At 34.3% G+C, this 22,509-nt stretch overlaps 1 protein-coding gene across 2 annotated transcripts; it reads right to left on the reverse strand.

The window, feature by feature from the left end:
• Nucleotides 1-2,107: 2,107 nt before the first annotated feature.
• LOC127247201 (uncharacterized) lies at nucleotides 2,108-21,324 on the reverse strand. 2 transcript variants are annotated; one of them, XM_051268946.1, is made up of 4 exons: nucleotides 21,003-21,324; nucleotides 9,864-9,945; nucleotides 9,603-9,688; nucleotides 2,108-2,346 (listed from the first exon to the last, which is right to left on the reverse strand). In XM_051268946.1, the coding sequence occupies exons 1-4, from the start codon at nucleotides 21,243-21,245 to the stop codon at nucleotides 2,329-2,331; spliced, it is 429 nt and encodes a 142-aa protein (XP_051124903.1). In that variant the 5' UTR covers nucleotides 21,246-21,324; the 3' UTR covers nucleotides 2,108-2,328. The 2 variants fall into 2 exon arrangements, with proteins under 2 accessions (XP_051124903.1, XP_051124902.1); XM_051268945.1 differs by having other exon boundaries at nucleotides 9,530-9,688; nucleotides 21,003-21,317.
• Nucleotides 21,325-22,509: the final 1,185 nt, after the last annotated feature.

Here is a 22,509-nt window from a genome sequence, read left to right on the forward strand (position 1 = left end):
GGCTCGATTGCATATGCACATGTTCCTGCATCAATGAGAACAAAACTTGATGATAGAGACCAAAAATGTGTGTTTATTGGTTACAAAGAATGAGGGTATAAATTGTATAATCCACTTACCAAAAGGGTAATTGTTAGCCGTGATGTCACTTTTTCTGAGAAAGAATCATGGGTTTGGAATGTAAACATCCAAAAAAATCCACAGCAGTACACAATCTGTGTTTTTTATGAAGAACAAGAAATGTCTGGATCAACTTCGATCACTACTGAGATGCCCCCGGTGAACTCAGAGATGTCTATACCTTTAAATGAGGAAACAAGTGTGCTGAGACCGAAAAGCAATACACAAGTACCAGCTCATTTGCAGGACTACGAGGTAACTCTTGATAATGAGATTGATGACAATGGAGAGCTTGTACCCTTTGCTTTTGTTGCAGATTCAGAACCTGTGAGATTTAAGGATGCAATTTGTGATTCAAAATGAGTCAATGCCATGAATGAGGAGATGAAAGTGATTGAAAGGAATGGAACATGTCAACTCACAAATTTACCAATAGACTTTAAGGCTATTGATGTCAAATGGGTTTATAAGATCAAACTTAAATCCATTGGCGAAGTAGAGAGATACAAAGCACGACAAGTTGCAAAAGACTTTGAGAAACAAAAGGGCTGTGATTATGAAGTAGTATTCTCCCCTGTGGCCCGAATGGAGACAATAAGGTTGATAATTGCTTTAGCGGCTGAAAGGCAATGAAAAGTACACCAAATGGACGTCAAGTCGGCTTTTCTCAATGGCCCACTTGATGAGGAAATTTATGTCCAGCAGCCACCTGGATTCGTGCGGGAGGATATGAAAATAAAATTTGTAAACTTAAAAAGGTCTTATATGGCCTCAAGCAAGCACCTCGAGCATGGAATAAACGAATTGATTTGTTCCTTCAAGAAGTTGGATTTGTAAAGTGCCCCTTTGACCATGGATTGTACATGAAGGATAGCGATGATAATTTATTAATTTTATGCCTTTATGTTGATGATATTATCTTCACAGGGAAAAATCCAAAGATGATTGAAGAGTTTAAGAAGTTGATGGTGATGGAGTTGGAAATGACCGATCTCGGTCTCATGTCTTATTTTTTGGGAATCAGGGTAGTTCAAAGGAAAGATAGAATTTTTATTAACCAAGAAATGTATGCTTCAGAATTCCTAAAAGGATTTCAGATGCATAATTCTAATCCTATAGGGACACCAGTTTATACCGGTACAAAATTGACTAAGAATGGGGGTGATTGAATGGTTGATCCTACTTTGTTCAAGCAAATCGTTGGCAGTTTGAGATATCTTACTTCCACAAGACCCGATATTTGCTACATTATGGGGCTAGTGAGTCGCTTCATGGAGTTGCCAAGACAATCACATTTGCAAGCTGTGAAGTGAATTATGCGTTATATCAATGGCACTCGTAGTTATGGTTTATTTTACCCTTCATCCAAAAAGAATGAACTTGTTGGTTACTCAGATGGTGATTGGGGTAGAGATTTGGATGAATGAAAGAGTATGAATGGTCATTGCTTCATGTTAGGAAACACGGCGTGTACTTGGTCTTCAAAGAAGCAATTGGTTGTTGCGCAATCAACTTGCGAGGCTGAATATATTGCAGCATCTCTATGTGCGTGCCAAGCTATATAGTTGGGCAACATAATGTGCCAACTTCTAAATAAAAGTGAAACAGATCTTAATCATAAATGTGAAAGGAATAAAGTTAGGCAAAGAAGAGGCAAAAATGTTTTGATACCAAATCTTGGAATATACAAAAACAAGTATTGAAATAAGTTCATTAGAAATATAAATTCAGGATTTCAAGCTTTAAACCATTGCGAATTATGGTGTAAGCAAACGGGAGATAGAAAAGAATTCTTCGGTAGCAAGCGGTATGTGTCTTTTTCTTTCCTTCTTTTTATTTTTTTCATTTACCCTTACCCAATGAACTCCGATAGTGTAGTTCTCTGAATATAGAGTATGCCTGTTAACTCATTTGTATGTGCATATACATACATGCGTACATACATCATTCATAAATATTAATTAAAAAAGATAAAAAGAGTTAGATAGGTTCAGCCTCAACAATGAGGGGAATGAAAGTTCAATGAATTAATTATGTGTTCGTTCAAATATTCTCATCCACACACAAACAAATATAGTGAGAAATGTAAACAAGCCACAATATTTTCTCTATGATTAACAAATGAGATGGATGGGAGTAGAGAGATTATCTACATATACATTCACTGCATTCTATTCCTCAGTTTCTCCAACACATTTTTGTCCCCTATTAGGTGCTCCACCAACCCTTTCAAAAAAAAATTAGAGATATCACAAACTATTTGAAATTTCAAAATATAAGTACATAAATTAATATGAAGGAGACATATTTTTCTAACTAATTATTTTATTTTTCGAAGAGTTTCAGTTCAAAAATATGTGAAAGTAGTGAAAACCTCTATCATATGTTCAAATTTATTAGTAAAATATTTTACTCCTATTTGACCTCTTACCATTTTCGTGCAGTAATTTTGACCTTTATGCGTTTGGTCCCAACTGCAAAAATTTGACAGAACTAGTCCTCTGTGATTGAAATCACCATGTTGTCACTTAGTAGACTCACTGATGTTGATTTGGCGCCATCAATACTACCTCAGCTCCAAGTGAATTTTTTAAAATTTTTTATGCCAAGTAGAATTTTTAAACATAAAAAATAATAAAAAATCATTTGGCTCTGATGTGGCTATAATAGATCATCCATGTCAGTGTCAAATCAACACCGATGAGACTACTCAGCTACAGCGTGGCCATTCCGATAACGAGTGATCATTTCTACCAAATTTTTGTAGTTAAGAAACCAAATGTAATAGGCTCCACTTACTTCCACTATAATAAGCGGTCAAACACAATACTAAAGTAATAGTATACCCAATTTTATTCATCGCCCATTTATAACGAAATTTTTTTCACATAATGTTTAATGATCGAAGACGTCATCTGCATGTCAAGCGAAGATGCATTCCCAACTATTATAGATTATGTATGTTGAGATATTTTTTTAGTTATTTAGTTGTTTTATATTTGGTTTTATCCATTATGTCATGCCTATTTATAGGTCTCTTTCATCGTTATGAATAATAATGCAAGTTTCTAGTTTTCATAAAATAATTTTACAATGTATATATATCCTTACGTTTAATTTCATGGTATGATAGTCATTAGATAATTCTAACATGTATAATTGCAACATCATAATACATGCTTTATGATAATTTAGAATTAATAGGTAAATTATATAATACCCTTAGTGTTTTAGTAAAAATATATAAAATATCTCGTATTTTATGTTGTGGCGGATAAGGGTTAATGATCGAATAACAAATAGAAAACTTAAAGAGGATACAAATTTATGTGGTTTACCAACAACATGTTGTCTACGTCTACTGGAAGAAATGGTAAACAGATTTACTCACGCCGGCAAGGTTACAGATTACAGATTTCATATTGCTAACTCTATTAAAATAAAAAAGAGAATAAATCAGACGGGTTCAGTCCAAAACTCAGCGAAATGAAAAATTAGATTCAAGGCATTTCAACGAATCTTCACCTTGACTTGAATCCTACTTACGGATGCATCATTAATGTCAGATGAACAGACTTCTTCATTTTGCCTTAGATTTGCCCCTCTCGGGCAACTACCGGCTTGTGACATTTCGCAAGTCTAAGCAAAGTCAGAAATTGCTATGAGGGACCGGTTTGGTAAACATATTAGCATGATTATCAGCAGTCCTTACTTTCATCACCTTTATTCTCTTCTCATTCCTTAGAAAAATGATACCTCACATCAATATGTTTTGTCCTCCCTTGATGGATCTGATCCTTGGCTAAACAGATTGCACTCAAGCTATCACAATACACAACAGCTTGATCATGATATAGATCAAGATCACCAACTAGTCCTTTTAACCAGATTTTTCTCCTTAGCAGCTTCTCTCAATGTCATATACACTTCAGTAGTAGACAAAGTCACTGTAGCCTGCAAAGTTGCCTTCCAACTAACAATAGAACCACCAAGAGTGAAAATATAGCCGGTCATAGATCTTCTACTGTCGACATCTCCAACATCATCATAATCTTAATAACCCGAAACAAAACAATGAGTATCACCTCCATAAATGAGACCAACATCAGACGAACTAAGATGCTGGAAAATCCACTTCACAACCTGCCAATGCTCATTTCCAAGTCGTCTCATGAACCTGATGACAACACTAATAGCATGTGTGAGATCAGGTCTAGTATATACCATAACAACATCAGACTCCTTACTGCATTAGAGTATGGAACTCGAGACATGTACTCTTGCTCAACTACATATTGTGGTGCATAATCAGAAGACAGATGAATATTTGCAGCGATTGGAGTATTAATAGGCTTAGCTGTAGACATGCCAAATCTAGACAAAATCTTCTGAATATAGCTATTCTGTGACAAAAAAGCTTATTCTGTTCTCTTTGCCAGTATATCTCCATGCCCAAAATTTTCTTTGCAGCACCCAAATCATTCATGCCAAACTCAGAATTGAGCAGATCCTTCAGCTTCTGAATATCATATGTGGACTTCGCAGCTGTGAGCATATCATTCACGTACAGAACAAGATAGATCATAGAACCATCATCAACTTTGTTGTGATAGACTCAACAATTGCACGGTCTCATGTTATAACCCAACTGGATCATGTAACTGTAAAACCTCTTATAATATTGCCTTGGAGACTGCTTTACTCCATATAAGAACTTCTTCAACTCGATCACATAATCTTCCTTTCCAGGAACAACGAACTCCTCTGGTTGTTTCATGCGGATATCATCTTCCAACATTCCATGTAAGAAAGAAATCTTCATATCCAGTTGCTAAAGTTCTAAATTCTGATGTGCAACCATTGTTAGTAACACTCTGACCATTAATGAGAAAATCTCATTATAGTCAACCCCCTTCTTCTACGAGAATCCTCTTGCAACTAGCCGAGCTTTGTATTTGATATCCTCACTCGCTGTGGTTTCTTCCTTCTTCTTGAAGATCCATTTACATGTAATAGTCTTCCTATCCTTAAGCCATTTGACTAGCAATCAAGTGCCATTCTTTAGTAGTGATTCCATCCCTTATCTCATTGCAACGAATCAATGAGAGAACTCACTACATGAAACAACTTCTTTATATATGGATAGTTTCTCTTCCACCCATAAACGACTTGTAAGGCATAATTCATCATATCCTCAAAGCCATATCTCAATGGAGCCTTCACACCTGTCCTCTTTGCTCTATCAACAACTATGGTCGTCTGGAGAGTACCCGGAACATTTGAACTAGTGCTTACTCTAGTGTTCTTTTAGTAGGGCTCCCGAAAAAAAATGTGCACATTGTTGACATAAGTAGTCTATTAAATCCATTTAACCTATATTCAACCTCGGATGGCCTGACACTAGCTCATCCACAGAAGTTAGCCTAGCACTGACCCAACTCCGAGGGTATCACATCATCCCCCACTTCATAATGCAAAGTCCACATTGCACCCCAGAGATCGTCAGCTGCTAGGCCCGTCACCAATCGGATCAATGACTGTGAGCTATCACAGGTCAGCTCTGATATAAATTGTGACACCCCAGCCCGCAAGCCACGCGAAGCCGAGCATGTAGGGATCGTACAGACTGGCCCCACAGGTCAACACAAGTCATTCCAGCGCGCTTCTGTCCTCACTCGTGCGCACCTTGATAGACTTCCCAGTGCGTCATCCATCCTCAAATTACTATAGAGCGAGCACGGTTAACTTTAAAGTTTTTTCAGTAGGACTCCCGAAAAAGAATGTGCAGATTGTTGACATTAGTAGTCTATTCAATCTATTTAACCTATATTCAATCTCGAATGGCCTGGCACTGGCTCATCCATGGGAATTGACCTAGCACCGGCCCAACTCTGGGGGTATTATATCCTCCCCCACTTAAGAATGCAACGTCCACATTGCACTCCAAGGATTATCAACTGCTAGGCCCATCACCAATCCGATCAACGACTGTGGGCTGTCGAAGGTCAGCTCTGATACCAAATGTGACACCCCAGCCCGCAACCCACGCAAAGATGGGCCTGTCGGGATCGTAGATTGGCATCATAGGTCAACACTAGTTCTTCTAGCGCGCTTCTTTCATCACTCACGCGCACCCTAGGAGACTTTTCAGAGGGTAACCCATACTCAAATTACTCTAGAGCAAGCACGCTTAACTCTATAGTTCTTTCAGTAGGGCTCTCGAAAAGGAATGTGCACATTGTTGACATGAGTAGTCTATTCAATCCATTTAACCTATATTCAACCTCGAATGGCCTGGCACCGGCTCATCCACAAAATTAGCCTAGCACCGGCCCAACTCCGGGGGTATTACACTTGCAGCTCCACTTGTTCATCAACACTACTACAATGATCTGCACCAATGGACTTCACAATGGGGTTAAGCATAGAATTCTCTTCAAATTACACATTCCTACTGAGTATAACTATATTCTCAAAAGATGATAAGATTCTATATCCCTTAACTTCATCTCCGAAACCAAGAAATATACCCTTCTTAGCTCTTGCCTCTAATTTACCCTCACTCACATTATAGTAAATAGTACAACAAAAAACTTTCAACAATGAATAATCTGCAGGGTTATTAGACCATACCTCATAAGGTGTCCTGCAGTCAATGCCAGTGTGAGGTCCACGCTTGATCAAATAGCACGCCGTGTTTACAACTTCTGCCCAGAACTTTCTAGCCAAACTAGCCTGAGAGAGCATGCATTTTACTCTCTCCAGTAATGTCTGATTCATGCGTTCTGCCACACCATTCTGCTGCGGTGTATCTCTAATGGTGTGATGTCGGGCAATTCCTTTATCTTTATAGAACTCATTGAACTTAGACTAACATAATTCCAGACTATTATCAGTTCGCAGCCTCTTGATCTTCTTTCCAGTCTGATTTTCTACCAAGGTCTTCCACTGTTTGAACCGCTTGAATGCTTTGCTTTTATACTTCATCATAATTACCCAAGTCATCCTTGAGTAGTCATCAATCATAGACACAAAGTATATGTGACCTCCAAAAGTATATGTAGTCCAGAGTCTCATTGGTCTTATAACACCTATTTTTGGGAACTTGCTACAATGAAGCTTCCCGAAAATACAATGTTCGCAGAATTCAAGATTTTGCACTTTATGCCCAGAAAGAAAATCCTACTTTGATAGAATCTGCATCCATCTTTCTCCCATGTGGTCGAGCCTCATATGCCATAGTCTGGTCATATCCTTAGTCTAAACCTTAGATGCTGCAACACAAGCATAACCTATCACGGAAGAACCTCATAGAAAATGCAAAGTACCACGTTTCAAGCTCTTCAGAACCACCTTTGAACCTTGACGAATAAACATAATTCTACCCTCACCTCGGAAACTGAAACCCTTGTTGTCAAGAAGACTCAATGATATCAGATTCTTCATCATCTGTGGAACATGCATAATTTCATTCAAGGTGCAGAATACCCCATAATGTGTTTGTATCCTGATTGAGCCAATTCCAACCACCTTGCAGACAACATTGTTGGCCATACAAAAATTGCCTCCATCTATCTGTTCATAGGTCGAGAAAGACTCTTTTTTAGGATAAATATGGTATGATGCCCGGGAATCGAAAGCCCACACATTATTATGTTATGACTGTTCATCATCAATAAAGGCCAGATCTTCTTCAGAATTCGTATCTGCCACGGAAATAAAACCACAAATACCCTCTTTCTTCTTATGTTGCATCTTTTTCTTAGGATAGTCATTCTTTTAGTGCCTAGGTTCTTTACAGTAATTGTCGATCTCTCCGGATTTAGGACCTTTTGAACTGTTATGGTTGGGTTTCTTCTTTCCAGATTTCTTATGCTCCTTACCAGTAATAGACAACCCTAATGCCTGATTTTTTGTGGCCAAACCAGATGTCTGTTGACGATATTCTCTGTTGTGGAGGGCAGATCGAACATCTTCCAGACACAAATTATCTTTCCTAGTAAGAAAAAAATCAACAAAATTCTCATATGACTCGAGCAACGATACTAACAGGATTAAAGTAGCATCATCATCATCTACTTTAATATTAATATTTCGCAGACCAAGTAGAATTTTGTTCAACTTATCCAGATGGTCCCGAAGAGAGGTACCTTCTTGCATTTGTAGTCTGAACAGACGCTGCCTCAAAAGTAACTTATAAGGTTAGAAATTTTGTCATGTTCAAACTCTCCAACTTCTTCCAGAGGCCAACAACAGGTTTCCGATCGGAAACTTCGATGATTACATCATCGGAGAGACACAACATGCTTGTCGAGTGGGCTTTCTCCTCTGCGGTATCCCACTCTTCATCATCTATTTCTGTACCTCTCGGTTTTCCAAATAGCGCGCCCACAAACCCTGTTGGTTCAACAAAGATCGCATCTTGATCTGCCATAAGCTAAAATTATTTCTCCCAATGAATTTGTCAACCTTTACATTGAAAGCAGACATTGTTGATTGACTCACGAAACCCTAGCAGTGAGGAAATAAACAAAACCCTTATCAAAACAACCAGGCTCTGATACCAATTGTTGTGACAGATAAGGGTTAATGATTGAATAAAAAATAGAAAATGTAAAGAAGATACACATTTACATGGTTCACCAGCAACGTGTTGGCTACACCCACGGGCGTAAACGGATAATAGATTTATTCACGGCGGCAAGGTTACATATTACATATTTCGTATCTCTAAGTCTATTCAAATAAACTAAGAGAATACATTAGATGGTTCAGCCCAAAACTCAGCGAAGTGGCAAATTAGATTCAAGCCATATCAATATTTTATATATCAAGAGGGATACTATGCTGAAAATTCTAATTCAGCATAGCTGAATTTAATCATGACCCTTAATTATTAGATTATTTATTTAATTAAAAAGATTAAATTTAAGATTAGAGGTGGGGATTAATTTCAGCATATGTTGATTTCATTTTCAAATCAGCATATGATCTCATCCCTTTATATATTGTGTAAAATTCTCTTATATTAATTTAAAGTATACACAAAAACATTATCTTTCACCCAAATATCATGTTTGGTTTGTAATCACACACCTAATTATGCAAATTTTATACAAATAAAATATTAAAATATCTTAAATGGTATATATATTTTGAATAAAATAAATAACTAAATAATTTATCAATCATTTATTTAATACATAACTTTTTTGGAGAAGAACTACTACCTATTTTTTATAAGAACAAAAAATAAAAAAACTATCAAATGAGTGATTGATCCATTATTTTTGTTTATTTTTTTTACTCAAATAAGGCTATCTAACCTCTCATTTGTATAAAATTTGTATAATTAGGGAGGTGTTTACACTAATACACAATCAACATATATTTATATAGCAAGGAATACCTTCGCAATAATTTCGACAATCATGCTGACCTATCTTGAGGTTAGTATCCCAATTGCTATTGAATTTCCTTACTGTTTCAATTGAACTTTTGTTCGAGTAACCAACAAACCAGCATTTTCTCTTCGGAAGTTTCCCTATCTCTCGGACAAGTACGACTCCTGCATGCCACATTTTCGATTCCATTGGACAATCTTAATTAGCAAAAGCACATAAAAGTAGTAAAACCAGCTAAGCATTTGTTGTTACTTGGAAGTTACAACAAATTAATAGGTTTGATGCATGTTCGAATATTAATTGCGCGATGAGGAACATGGTAACAGGAAAGTGATCGACCTGGTACTTCTCTACCAGACAATGCTGTTGCAGCTACCCATATATTTTCCGGATCTTTTGGCTGAAAATCGCAAACTAAAGCCTGCATAAAGAATCATACACTTGAAGAAATCCATTGATTAGAGGACAGTGCTATCAATAGCAATCCATTGGATCTGTTCAAATTAGAATTCATTTACTTAGAAACAATTTGAAAATGAAGTTCAAGTCTGACTCGAGGTTTAGGTTTATAGCCATGTACACATCTCTAAGTTTTCATCTTCTTGCACTCACCCTCATTTTATGAAATATATTTTTATCGATATGTGTGTATATTTATATATAATCTGTAAAATATATTTTGGTCTATTTATAAAATAGTTACAATGTCTATGTAGCTTTTCTTCTCCTCTTTTTTACTTCCAATTTTTTAATATTCAATATTTTATTTCTTTCGGAAAACATCAACGCCTATTATTAAGGCGACGACATTAAAACAACAACATTAAAAAGATAGATAGCGATTATGGTTATATAACATAGCATAATGGTATGTTATATAAGAAGCATGTGATGTACGATCTATAAATTTTATTGTGTTATATAAATGTATTTATTATGTTCAGGTAATAATATACTATGGTACGTGACATTATACCATATATTGTATCATATATGTTTTTATAAACATGTACAAATTTAAACAAATTAGCATCATATTTATTTGACTCGGTCAGTATCTAACCAAAGCAAAGAAAATAATATACTAGATATGTAAAGAAAGAGTAACATACTTCTAGAATTAATATCCTACCAATTACATCATTATGGCCGTTTTTAAGAAGAAGAAAAATAAAAATAAAAATTTCAATCAAAGTAAATTCCTAGACCATAGAAATAAATAAAAAATAAAAATAAAAAGAGTAATCTTAAAAAATAATTGATTTGGTTTATTTTTTAGTATTAGTATGGGTTTTTCATTAAACTTTTTTTTTAGGTAAAATTTTAATATGATCATTTGTAAAAGAAAATAACAATTTTTTATTAAAACTCGTGAAGATTCAATATTAAGATAGATTATTTGAAATCTATTTCAAGCAAACTCATCGTACTTCTCTTAGATAAGCTTATCTAATCCACCATAAACTTTAAAGTCTTATAAGTTTTTATAAAAATATATTCTTTTTTATTAATAACAGTGACAATTTTCTAATTATAATATTTTTTATATATAAAGAATGAGTTCAATAATATTAATAAAATATCTTATCATTTAAAATAAAGCAACACAATACTCTTTTTAACATATATTATTAGATGTAAGTCCTTATAATTCAATGTTATTTTAGTTTTTTTACACTTAATCAGTGACAAGTAGGGCTGGCAAAATAATAAAGTTAGATCGGTGTGAGGTTTTACTATTTGAGTCAACCTAAATTTGATCTGTATAACTAGTTTAAATTTAAACAATCACAAATTTTACTAACAAAATTGTCAAATGCATAATATATATTAAAGCATAAAAATATTTATTCATATCATAAAATCGATATCCAAAAGTTGAATTAATAAACACCACACAATAGTGCAAATAGAAATATACGATGGGTTTTGCCTTTCAATCTATTGAAAAATATAAACTCATAGTCTTACATTTGTTTAGGGATGAGCCGATAAAAGCAAAAATGGCGGAGGAACTCCCGGATGGAGTAAATATCAAATATAAATCTGAAATGATTTTTTTAACTCTAATTTTGTAGGATTTGAGCTTAAATTTATTGTTTTTTATAAAATGGTCCATTAATATTTGGGTTGGATTGTAAAATTAAAAATATATATTTTTTAATTTAAAGTAATATTTATTAAATACTCCCTCCATCTCATAAGAATAATACAATTTTCTGTCTGTCTCAAAACAATTGTACAATTTCCTAATTTAATAACTGTACTACATGTCTAACATAATAAATACCTTTACAATTTACCATATATTACACAAATGTCACCACCACTTTTATAACACACCATACTAATAGGGGCATTTTCGTCTTTTTTGTTACAAACTAATATAATATTAATATTAAAAAATCTACGTGCAAAAAACAAACGACGCTCTTCTTGCGGGACGGAGGGAGTATGTTATTTTTAGGTTAAAAATCTTAACCTGAACCTAACTCATTTAATTAAATAGATTAAATGAATTTGACACAATTATTAAAATTGTCAAAAATCTCGACTAAAACCCAATTATTTTAAATCGGGTTAATTTTTGCACCTTAATGACAAGGTAGGATCATTTTTATCTGTATGTTTAGGCATCTTCTATTCATAGCTCTATTTTTGCATAAATTTCAGTATATTCTTTTATTTTTGCAAAACATACTAAAGTAACTCATTTCTAATTATACACATTTTACAAGATCAAAAAATATTCTTTACGTATTCTATTTTATATATAATTTTAAATTCTTTGGATTATTGTACTAAATTAAAAAACTAATTGAATTTTACCTTATCAAATAAAAAAGAGTCTGTGATGTTTTGTGCATATTACACTTCGACCCGACCCGACCTATCGAAACTCGGATCCCGTGCCCGCGGTTCGACCCGATTGAGTGATGAATTGGAGGATGGGTTCGGATGGCCTGAACCGCCCTGGACCGCCCTCAAACCGGTCCAAGGGGTCTGATATATATATACCCTGCTTCCCGGTTCAGACAGACAGATTAATCCTCACTCCTTCTATCGCGATATTCACCCTCTGGAGCCCTAGCTTTCCCGACGAACGCGATCGATCTGTCTGGTGCATTCCGGCGAGTTTGGCCATCGGAACTTGAAGTTCATCCACCGTGGTTGTGTTACAGCTTGTTCTAGAGCAGTTCTTCGGTTTGATTTCTCGATTCTATGTTTATGAGCTGTTCGTGGTGTAATTGATTGTCCGCGATGATTTAGGCTTAGAATCTTGAGATTTCTTTCGATTAGGTTGTTAATCGCGCTGATTGTGCGTTTCTGTGGATGTCGGTAGTGTTTGGGTCGAGGTTGTGTGTAAGTGTTGCTAGTCGGTTGAAATATTGGGTAAACTGAGTCCGAACTCCTTCGATTAACAAAGTATATAAAAGATTCGATGTTTCTTGTTTCATATGTGTTCGATTAGTTGTAAACTACAAGTATTAGGTCCTAAATTTCGATTACAAGTGGTATCAGAGCTGGTTAGGGCTTGCTAGTTTACTGGAATCGTGATTTTCGAGTTCCTGGAGTGAACACCTAGTTCTCTCTGTAAAATCCGAAGGTTTTGTGTAAATAATTTCAAGGTTTTCGAAGTCTTGGTTGTTTACTGCTCTGTCGAAGTGAAAACTGAATTTTTATGGTGTTTTCACCTCTGTAAAGTTTAGATCTCCTTGATTAAGGACTAAGATAGGCCTGTAGGAGATTAGGACTTGAAATCATCCTTGTTTGGTTGATTTGGGTAGTTCCTTGTTGATTGATTCATCCAAACTTTACTAATTTGTGTATTAAGTGCGCAGTTGGAAGGATTTTACAGGTTGGAGGCCTTGAATTACGAAAAGAAAGTCAAAGAATAGTTGCGGAGCTTGGAGTGGGTAACATTCTTAACCCTGTTACATATTTTTGTGAGATTTCAGTTTTTGGGGTGATTAAGTGTGGCGATTTGAGTTTGTTAAGTGGCTGTTTTTGTGCTAAGTGGCTGTTTCTGTGATAAGTGTGGCTGTTTGAGGTTATTGTGACAGTTAAAGTGTTAGTTAGAGCAGTTTGTGCAAAGCTGGTTGTGTGTTATGAAATATTAACTGCTCCTAAGTTAGTTTTCTCAAGAAACTAACCCTTGGATTAGTTACTATTCAGTTTTCTCTGTTCTGGAGCATTCTTATCTGGTGGATATTTTTGTTGAGATTTTATAAACAATAAATCTGTTTTTAAAGCGATCCAGTGAATCTGTTCTTAGGACCAGTAGTTTTTTCTTGTGAAATTTGGCCTGTTCTTGTGTCTTTTTCTTAAAACAGATTGTTTTCTCTTCATTTTAAAATTCATGGCTAGTCAAGCATTTTTTAATATACAACCTTTTGATGGAAAATCTGATTTTGCAATTTGGAAACAAAAGATGAGAAGTGTTCTTGTAACTCAAAGATTGATAAAAGCAGTTGAACCTGATCAAGCAACAGACCTTTCTCTTGAAGAAAGGTTTGAACTTGATGAACTTGCATCTTCGTGCATTATTTTAAACCTAGCTGACCATGTAATTAGAAAAATAGGTACTTATGGTTCAGCTGAGGATTTGTGGGACAAATTAAATAACATGTATACTGAAACTTCACTTCCAAATAGGATACATTTGTTAGAACAGTTCTTTAGTTTCAAATTAGATCTTTCAAGGACAATAGATGAAAATTTAGATGTTTTTTCAAAGTTAATTCAAGATATAAAACTTACAGGGGATAAAAACATAGATGATTACAGCTCTATTGTTATGTTAAATGCAATCCCTAGTACATATTCAGATGTAAAATCAGCTATAAAATATGGTAGGGATGTAATTACTCTAGATGTTGTGGTAAATGGTCTAAAAAGTAAAGAAGTGGATTTGAAACTAAGTAAAGCTAATAAACATACACATGGTGAGGTGATGCATGTTAGGGGTAGATCTCCCTTTAGACCGAATAAAAATGGCTCTTTTTCAAATAACAATAAGCAATGGAATAACTCCTACAATAGTCAATATAAGAAGAAGTCTAGGAGTAAGTCTAGGAATAGATCTCAAACCCCTACAAAGTATGTTAAACGGTGTTTTAATTGTGGTGACACTTCACATTTCATTAGGAATTGTCCTAAGAAGAATAGAAACTTGAATAACAACAACAATAACTTTAGAAATGGAACACCCACTATTAATACCTCTTCAAATGAACAAGTAAATTTGATTTCTCATGATGATAGCTTAGGTGAAGTGTTTGCTGTTACTGCTGAATGTTCCAATGTGACTGCTTTTAATAAGAATGAATGGTTATTAGATTCAGCTTGCACCTATCACATGACTCCTTTTAAGGAATTTTTCAGTGATTATAAAACCCTTTTAAACTGTAATGTGACTATGGCTGATAATAGGGTTTGCAGTGTTAAAGGAATAGGGACTGTTGTGCTGAAATTTAAATCTGGAAATGTTTTAAAGCTGTGCAATGTGAGACATGTCCCTAATCTGTCAAATAACTTGCTTTCTTGTGCTGGTTTGTCTTCTTTAGGACTAGAAGGAAAATGGGGAATGGATTTTATGAAAATAACTAAGGGTACTTTAGTAGTTTTCAAGGCTGATTTGAGAAATAATCTCTATATTGTGTCTGCTGTGCCTATTTGTGAATCTGATGCTTGTGTGAATGCTGTCCATGACAGCACTGAGTTGTGGCATAGGAGATTAGGTCATTTAAGTAATAGAGGATTGGAGATTCTGCATAAAACTGGTTGTTTAGGTGCTGGAAATTTCTCAAATGTGCCATTTTGTGACAATTGCATATATGGAAAGCATCATAGAGTTACTTTTCCTCAAAAACCTACTGAAAGTAGGATTTTTTCAAAAGATATCCTTGAATATCTTCACTCGGATGTGTGGGGACCAGCTAGTGAACCCACACATGGAGGTAGAAGATATTTTTTGACTATAATTGATGATTTTTCAAGGAAAGTTTGGGTATTTTTGATGAAACAAAAGTCTGATGTGTTTGAAATTTTTAAAAATTGGAAAATTTCTATTGAAAATCAAACGGGTAAGAAGATTAAGTGTTTGAGAACTGACAATGGCTTAGAATATTGCAATACTTGGTTTGATAGCTTTTGCATTGAAAATGGAATAAAGCGACATAAAACAGCCCCTTATACACCTCAACAAAATGGGGTGGCTGAGAGGATGAACCGAACTCTATTAGAAAGAGTTCGAAGCTTGCTTGCTTCCTCGGGTTTATCCAAGAGCTTTTGGGGTGAGGCTGTTCTTACAGCAGCCTATTTAATTAACAGATCACCTTCAGTGCCTTTGAAAGGTGAATGTCCTGAATTTAGGTGGAGTGGAAAGAGAATTGATTTTTCAAACCTGAAAGTATTTGGCTGTTCTGCTTTTATACGTGTTTTCAATGATAAACTTGAACCTAGGGCTGAGAAGTGTGTGTTCCTAGGGTATCCCGAGGGTGTTAAGGGATATAGGCTATGGTTAAACACTAAACCAGGTTTCAAAACTTTTGTTAGTCGAGATGTAGCATTTAATGAGAATGAAATGCCCTGTTTGAAGCAAAATCAGACCTTAAATGATGAAAATACTGCTGTTAATGGTCCTAATGATACTCAGAATGAGGTGGAGCAAAATCATTATAATTTAGCCAATTTAGAGGCTGAATTACTTGATCACAGTGCCTCAAATAGAACTGATACCAGGACAACCAGTTCTGATCCAGATTTTAATTCTGGAAATTCAGAGACTGGTCTGGAGATCAGTTCTGATGAGGTTGATGAGAGAATGGAATCTGGAATTGCTGAAAATATTGATCAAAATCTGGAAAATTATCAACTTGCTAGGGATAGAGTTAGGCGAAATGTAAGACAGCCCCCTAGGTTAGATGATTTTGATGTTGATGTTATCTCCTTAGCTTATAATGTGTTTGAATCATTAGATAGTAATGAACCAAGGTCATATAGTGAAGCTATGAAATCAAAACAAAGAAATGAGTGGGTTAATGCAATGAATGAAGAAATGAAGTCATTAAAGGAGAATAAAACCTGGATTTTGGTGCCAAAGTTAGCTAACAGTTCTGTTGTTGATTGTAAATGGCTGTACAAAGTAAAACAAGATGAAAATGGAGTTAGATTTAAAGCAAGATTAGTTGCTAAGGGGTTTACACAAAAGGAGGGAATAGATTACAATGAAATTTTTGCTCCTGTTGTTAAATATTCTACTATAAGACTCATGCTTACTTTGGTTGCCTATTTTAATTGGGAATTGAAACAATTAGATGTAAAAACTGCATTTTTACATGGTGATTTGTATGAAAGGATTTACATGAAACAGCCGGAAGGCTTCTTTGATAAAACTAATCCTAATCATGTGTGTCTTTTAAAGAAATCCCTTTATGGACTGAAACAGTCCCCTAGGCAATGGAACATAAAATTTGATGAATGCATGAAATCTTTGAAATTTAATAGAAGCAATTTTGATCATTGTTTGTATTTTAAAATAGCATGTGAGCATCCCATATTCTTGCTATTATATGTTGATGATATGTTGATTATGTGTCCTAGTTTGGAAACAATTAATCATGTAAAAGATTGTTTAAGCAAGAAGTTTGATATGAAATACCTAGGAGATGCAAAGGTAATTCTTGGTATGAATATACTTAGGAAAAGAAAAGATAACATGCTGTTTTTAAATCAGTCTTCATACATTAAGAAAATTTTGAATAAATTCTGTATGGCTGATGCTAAACCTTCTGCTGTCCCCCTCACTTCTAATTTCATTTTATCTAAAGAGCAATGCCCAAAATCTGAAACTGATGTGAAATACATGCTGAATGTGCCTTATACTAGTGCTGTAGGTTCTATTATGTACCTGATGGTGTGCACTAGGCCTGATTTAGCATATTCTATTAGTTGTTTGAGTAGATACATGGCTAACCCGGGTGTTGAACACTGGAGTGCATTAAAGTGTGTGTTTAAATACTTAGTTGATACTATTGAAGTTGGTCTAGTATTTGGTAAACACACTAATGAGTTAAAACTGAATGGCTATGTGGATTCTAACTATGCGAATGATAGAGACTCTAGGAAGTCTACTACGTCGTATATCTTTACTTTGTGTGGTTCTTGTGTTAGTTGGAAATCCCAACTACAACATATTGTTGCCCTCTCTACGACAGAATCGGAATATGTGGCCATAACTGAAGCATTGAAGGAAGGTATGTGGTTAAAAGGTTTATTAAATGAAATAGGCTACTTGAAAAATGAAGTAACAGTTTTTTCAGATAGTCAATCCGGAATTCAGCTTTGTAAAAACCCAGTCTTTCATGATCGAACGAAACATATAGATGTTAGGTTTCATTTCATTCGTGATATAGTGTCTAAGGGTTTTTTAAAACTAGAAAAAATACCTTCTGAGTATAATCCTGCGGACATGGGAACAAAAGTTTTATCAATAACAAAATTCAATTTGTGTAAGAAAACAGTTTATATAGATACTTTTGATTAGGAGAATCTTTAAAATTTGAAGGTTTGTATCTTTTGTTGTTTAAAATTCTGTTTTCAGCATGACATATTTAATCATGTAGCTGTTTTTGTTAGTTGTGAAGCTGAGTTGTTTTTATAGTTGTTTTAAAACTTGAGAACATTAACCGTGTTAATAAGTCCGCAGGTTAAAAGACTAAATCGTTGGAGCTCGGACAGGGATGACACCCTTAAAGCACTTTCTCCAATGCCCAAAAAGGTGGAGATTTGTGATGTTTTGTGCATATTACACTTCGACCCGACCCGACCTATCGAAACCCGGATCCCGTGCCCGCGGTTCGACCCGATTGAGTGATGAATTGGAGGATGGGTTCGGATGGCCTGAACCGCCCTGGACCGCCCTCAAACCGGTCCAAGGGGTCTGATATATATATACCCTGCTTCCCGGTTCAGACAGACAGATTAATCCTCACTCCTTCTATCGCGATATTCACCCTCTGGAGCCCTAGCTTTCCCGACGAACGCGATCGATCTGTCTGGTGCATTCCGGCGAGTTTGGCCATCGGAACTTGAAGTTCATCCACCGTGGTTGTGTTACAGCTTGTTCTAGAGCTGTTCTTCGGTTTGATTTCTCGATTATATGTTTATGGGCTGTTCGTGGTGTAATTGATTGTCCGCGATGATTTAGGCTTAGAATCTTGAGATTTCTTTCGATTAGGTTGTTAATCGCGCTGATTGTGCGTTTCTGTGGATGTCGGTAGTGTTTGGGTCGAGGTTGTGTGTAAGTGTTGCTAGTCGGTTGAAATATTGGGTAAACTGAGTCCGAACTCCTTCGATTAACAAAGTATATAAAAGATTCGATGTTTCTTGTTTCATATGTGTTCGATTAGTTGTAAACTACAAGTATTAGGTCCTAAATTTCGATTACAGAGTCATTAAGATCAAAATTGTTTATTGGTTAGTAGAAGTATATAAGAGATTTTGATATTTTTGTCCTTTTAATTTTATGTGTAAAATAATTTGTTAATGGTATGTTCGTAATTTAGGTAAAAATTAAATGTATTTTGGCATAAGTGTATGATTACTTTTACTTAGTAAAATAGATATTTTGAGTGAACGATACAAAAATAATAAAAATAGAATTTAAATTAAGATGTAAGTTGTAGCAATTAATTAAATTTATTATTTTATTATAAGAAATAATAAATATTTTAAAATTTAATAAATTAAAATTTTACTATCATTGAACAGTACTTCTATTAAATATAAATATACAAAAATAAATGAATTTTACATAATAAAAAAATAAAATAAATGGAGCAGAGATTAAATTTACAAACAAATTTTAAATTTATTATAAATAACATAAAACAAAACTAAATAAATAAAAAACACACCCTCTCATTTGAGAAAGTGCTACAGTATTAAGCTCAACTGGACGGTGATGTCTGATTAGAGATAATCTTATGAGATTTTCTTTTGTGGAAAATAGTATCATACATTATTTTATTTATTTATTTATTGATAAAATTGTTTATAACTTCCCTGTGGTTTCGAAATTCAGCGTAAAATCTCTCTATATTTTAAAAATTGCATGGTACTCTTTGTATTTAAAAAAATGCATGAAACTCCACCAGCATAAAACTTTCCTCATCTGATAAAAAGATAATTTTCTATCTATATGTTTTGGATGGCAGAGGGGGTTTCATGCAATATTTTTAAAGTATAAGGGAGCGTCATGTAATTTTTTAAAATATAAGGCGGTGTCATGCAATTTTTAAAGTAGATGAAAAATTTACATTGAGTTTAAAAACAAGAAGGAAGTTATGGATAATTTTGTTTTTTTTTTTTTTTTTTTTTTTAAATTAGATATTATGAGAGAAAGGAGTGATGTTTGATGTAAGAATCTTGAAGGATAGGGAAGAAGACAAAATCCAATGAATGGGGATTAAAAAAAAAAAAAAAAATGATCTAATGAAGTGGCCCAAAATGCATTGAAATATGTGCTTAAATGGTTGGATACCGATTTTAATAAAATTGAATAGTAATGGTTATACTTTTTTTTTTATATAAAAAAAAAAGAAAAAATAACAAAAAGCAAAATTGCATTCTTTTTCACTAAAAAATAAAAGAATATTATATAATGACACTACAAAAAAGAAAATAGATTGAAATGAAAAAAGAACAAAAGACATAAATAGAGTAAGGGGAGAGAGTGGGACGGCGTCGCACGCATTGGAAGCAATCACTTTGATCAATTTTCCTAGTTTTGGGTATCCTCTTTTTCATGCTTTGTACGTATAATCATTGCACATATATATATATATGTCTCACTATTTAGGAAAAATTGCTTATAACTCCCACGTGATGTCGAAGTGATTTCGAAATTCAGCGTAAAATCTCCCTATACTTTAAAATTACAAAGTGGTTTCATACAATATTTTTTAAATAATAAGGGGTGTCATGCAATTTTTAAAATAAAAGAAAAATTTACGCTGAGTTTCGAAACCAAAAGGGAGTTATGGACAATTTTGGCCACTATTTAATACATGAGAGTTTTTTTGGCAGGTGATCCGAAAGCGTCGGAATTTGGACCCATAACGTCACGGTCATAAATGCATCCCACGCCACACTAGGTCATCCTTGTTACTCTTACTATATACTCTAACTTCCTACCGGCCCAATTCGCAGGCATCCGACACATACTGGATTTATGACATCAAATATCTACTTATATGATCAAGTCATGTAATTATTTCAATTAAAGCATTATTATTTATAAAAACAGCAAATTACGCCAGAAAGTCAGCAGAAAAAAAAATAATAATAATAATAATAATAATAATAATCTTCCCTTAATTAATGAAAATTAAAATAAATGAAGAAATAAAAAGATGATGATATTGTAGTAGAAAAGCAGATGAGAGTTGAATTGATAGAGAGAAGCAGTAGCACCTGGTGGAGATGAGGAGAAGAATGATGTTTGAGGATGACCATGAAATGTTGGAAATCCCACAAATTGAGAGAGTTAGCAGCTGCAGACATTAGCCACTGTGAAGGCCCTTTTGTGCCTCTCAATGCCATTGCTGCTACGTACACTTCATCTCTCTTTCTTCTTCTTCTTTCTGTTGCTGCTGCTGAAAACTCACCACACAAAGACAAACACAAAGACGAAGAAGAAGAAGAAGAAGACCACATCCCTCCACACAAGCTCGCTGCTGCTGCTTCTTTTTTGATTCAGTCTGTAGCCTTTAATTTGGAACTCACTCGAACCACACATATTCAAAAAAAGAAAAAAAAAGAAAATGGCAATCGCTCAAACCACACGTTTGTTAATATAATAATTTGTACATTATGGGTACGGGTACGGGTATGGGTATGGGTACGGGTAATGGGTATCTAGGTGGATCTATCTATAGAGAGAAGGATAGCAATGAGTCTGAGTAAGGTTCAATGCTATACATTTCTCTCTTTGTCCAAGCTATTTATATTACGAGCGGTCGGATATGAAAACTACTACATATTTGACAGATAAAGAGTAAAGTAAATATATTTTACAAAATTTATTAAAAAAATAATTGAATAAATAGAAAAAAAAATTAATTATTGTTTGTTAAGACAAAATTATAAATAAATAAACTGATTTAATATAAATAAATTATATATAAATTTAATAGAAAAAAAAATGACATTATTATGGAACGAATGAATGCAATATTATATTTTATGGCCCACCCAATACTTGAGAGCGTCCAACGAGCTCATATCAGACTTGGGCCTCCAATATAACGTCACACAGACTCAATCCAAATTAACAAATTAAAAACGCTTCCATCTAAATAAATAATTAACTTTTTTTATTGTTTTATTATAAAATTTTGGAATTAGCTGGCCAATAGCCAAAGTTGATCTTTATTTTATTTGGCATGCACCACAAAAAGAACAACTCAATTTTACTCACAGCATTAGAGGTATCTTTTTGACCCCAAAGATTGTAAGCTAAAAAACAATGAACGTATTTAAATTCAAGACTCTTTAGCTTACTTGCTTTTGACTTTTTAGGTGTTACGATTAATGGAATAAACTGAATTTCTCATATTATAATTACGGTACAATGTTATATCACTACAAAAAAATAACATATTTGTAACGGAATTTCGTTCATAAAGTTCACATAGCTAACGTAATTCCATCACTAATTCCGTCTCTAATATCATTAGTAACGGAAAATGTGGATTTAAAAACGAAAAAATCTCGTTAAAAAATTGATATTTTTTTGTAGTGTATATATATAAGAGATATATTAGTTAGGGATATATATCTAAATATATACAATATATATCAACATATATATCAACATCCTCCCTCAAACTCAAGGTGGAATGGTGGAACCCAACTTGAGTTTGCTCAAGAATGACTGAAAACGGCCAGGACGATGAGGCTTGGTGAAGCCGTCGGCAGT

Source organism: Andrographis paniculata, unplaced genomic scaffold, assembly GCF_009805555.1.
Source record: "Andrographis paniculata isolate CXL003 unplaced genomic scaffold, ASM980555v1 Contig32END, whole genome shotgun sequence".
NCBI lineage: Eukaryota > Viridiplantae > Streptophyta > Magnoliopsida > Lamiales > Acanthaceae > Andrographis > Andrographis paniculata.

Excerpts from the sequence above, each read along its gene's own strand:
- LOC127247201 (XM_051268945.1), bottom strand. The coding sequence starts at position 21,245 with ATGTGGTCTTCTTCTTCTTCTTCTTCGTCTTTGTGTTTGTCTTTGTGT. Across the intron at positions 9,689-9,863 it reads GTCTGGTAGAGAAGTACCAG|GAGTCGTACTTGTCCGAGAG; the intron begins GTCGATCACTTT and ends TGTGGCATGCAG. Across the intron at positions 2,347-9,529 it reads TTGTCGAAATTATTGCGAAG|GGTTGGTGGAGCACCTAATA; the intron begins GTATTCCTTGCT and ends TTTTTTTGAAAG.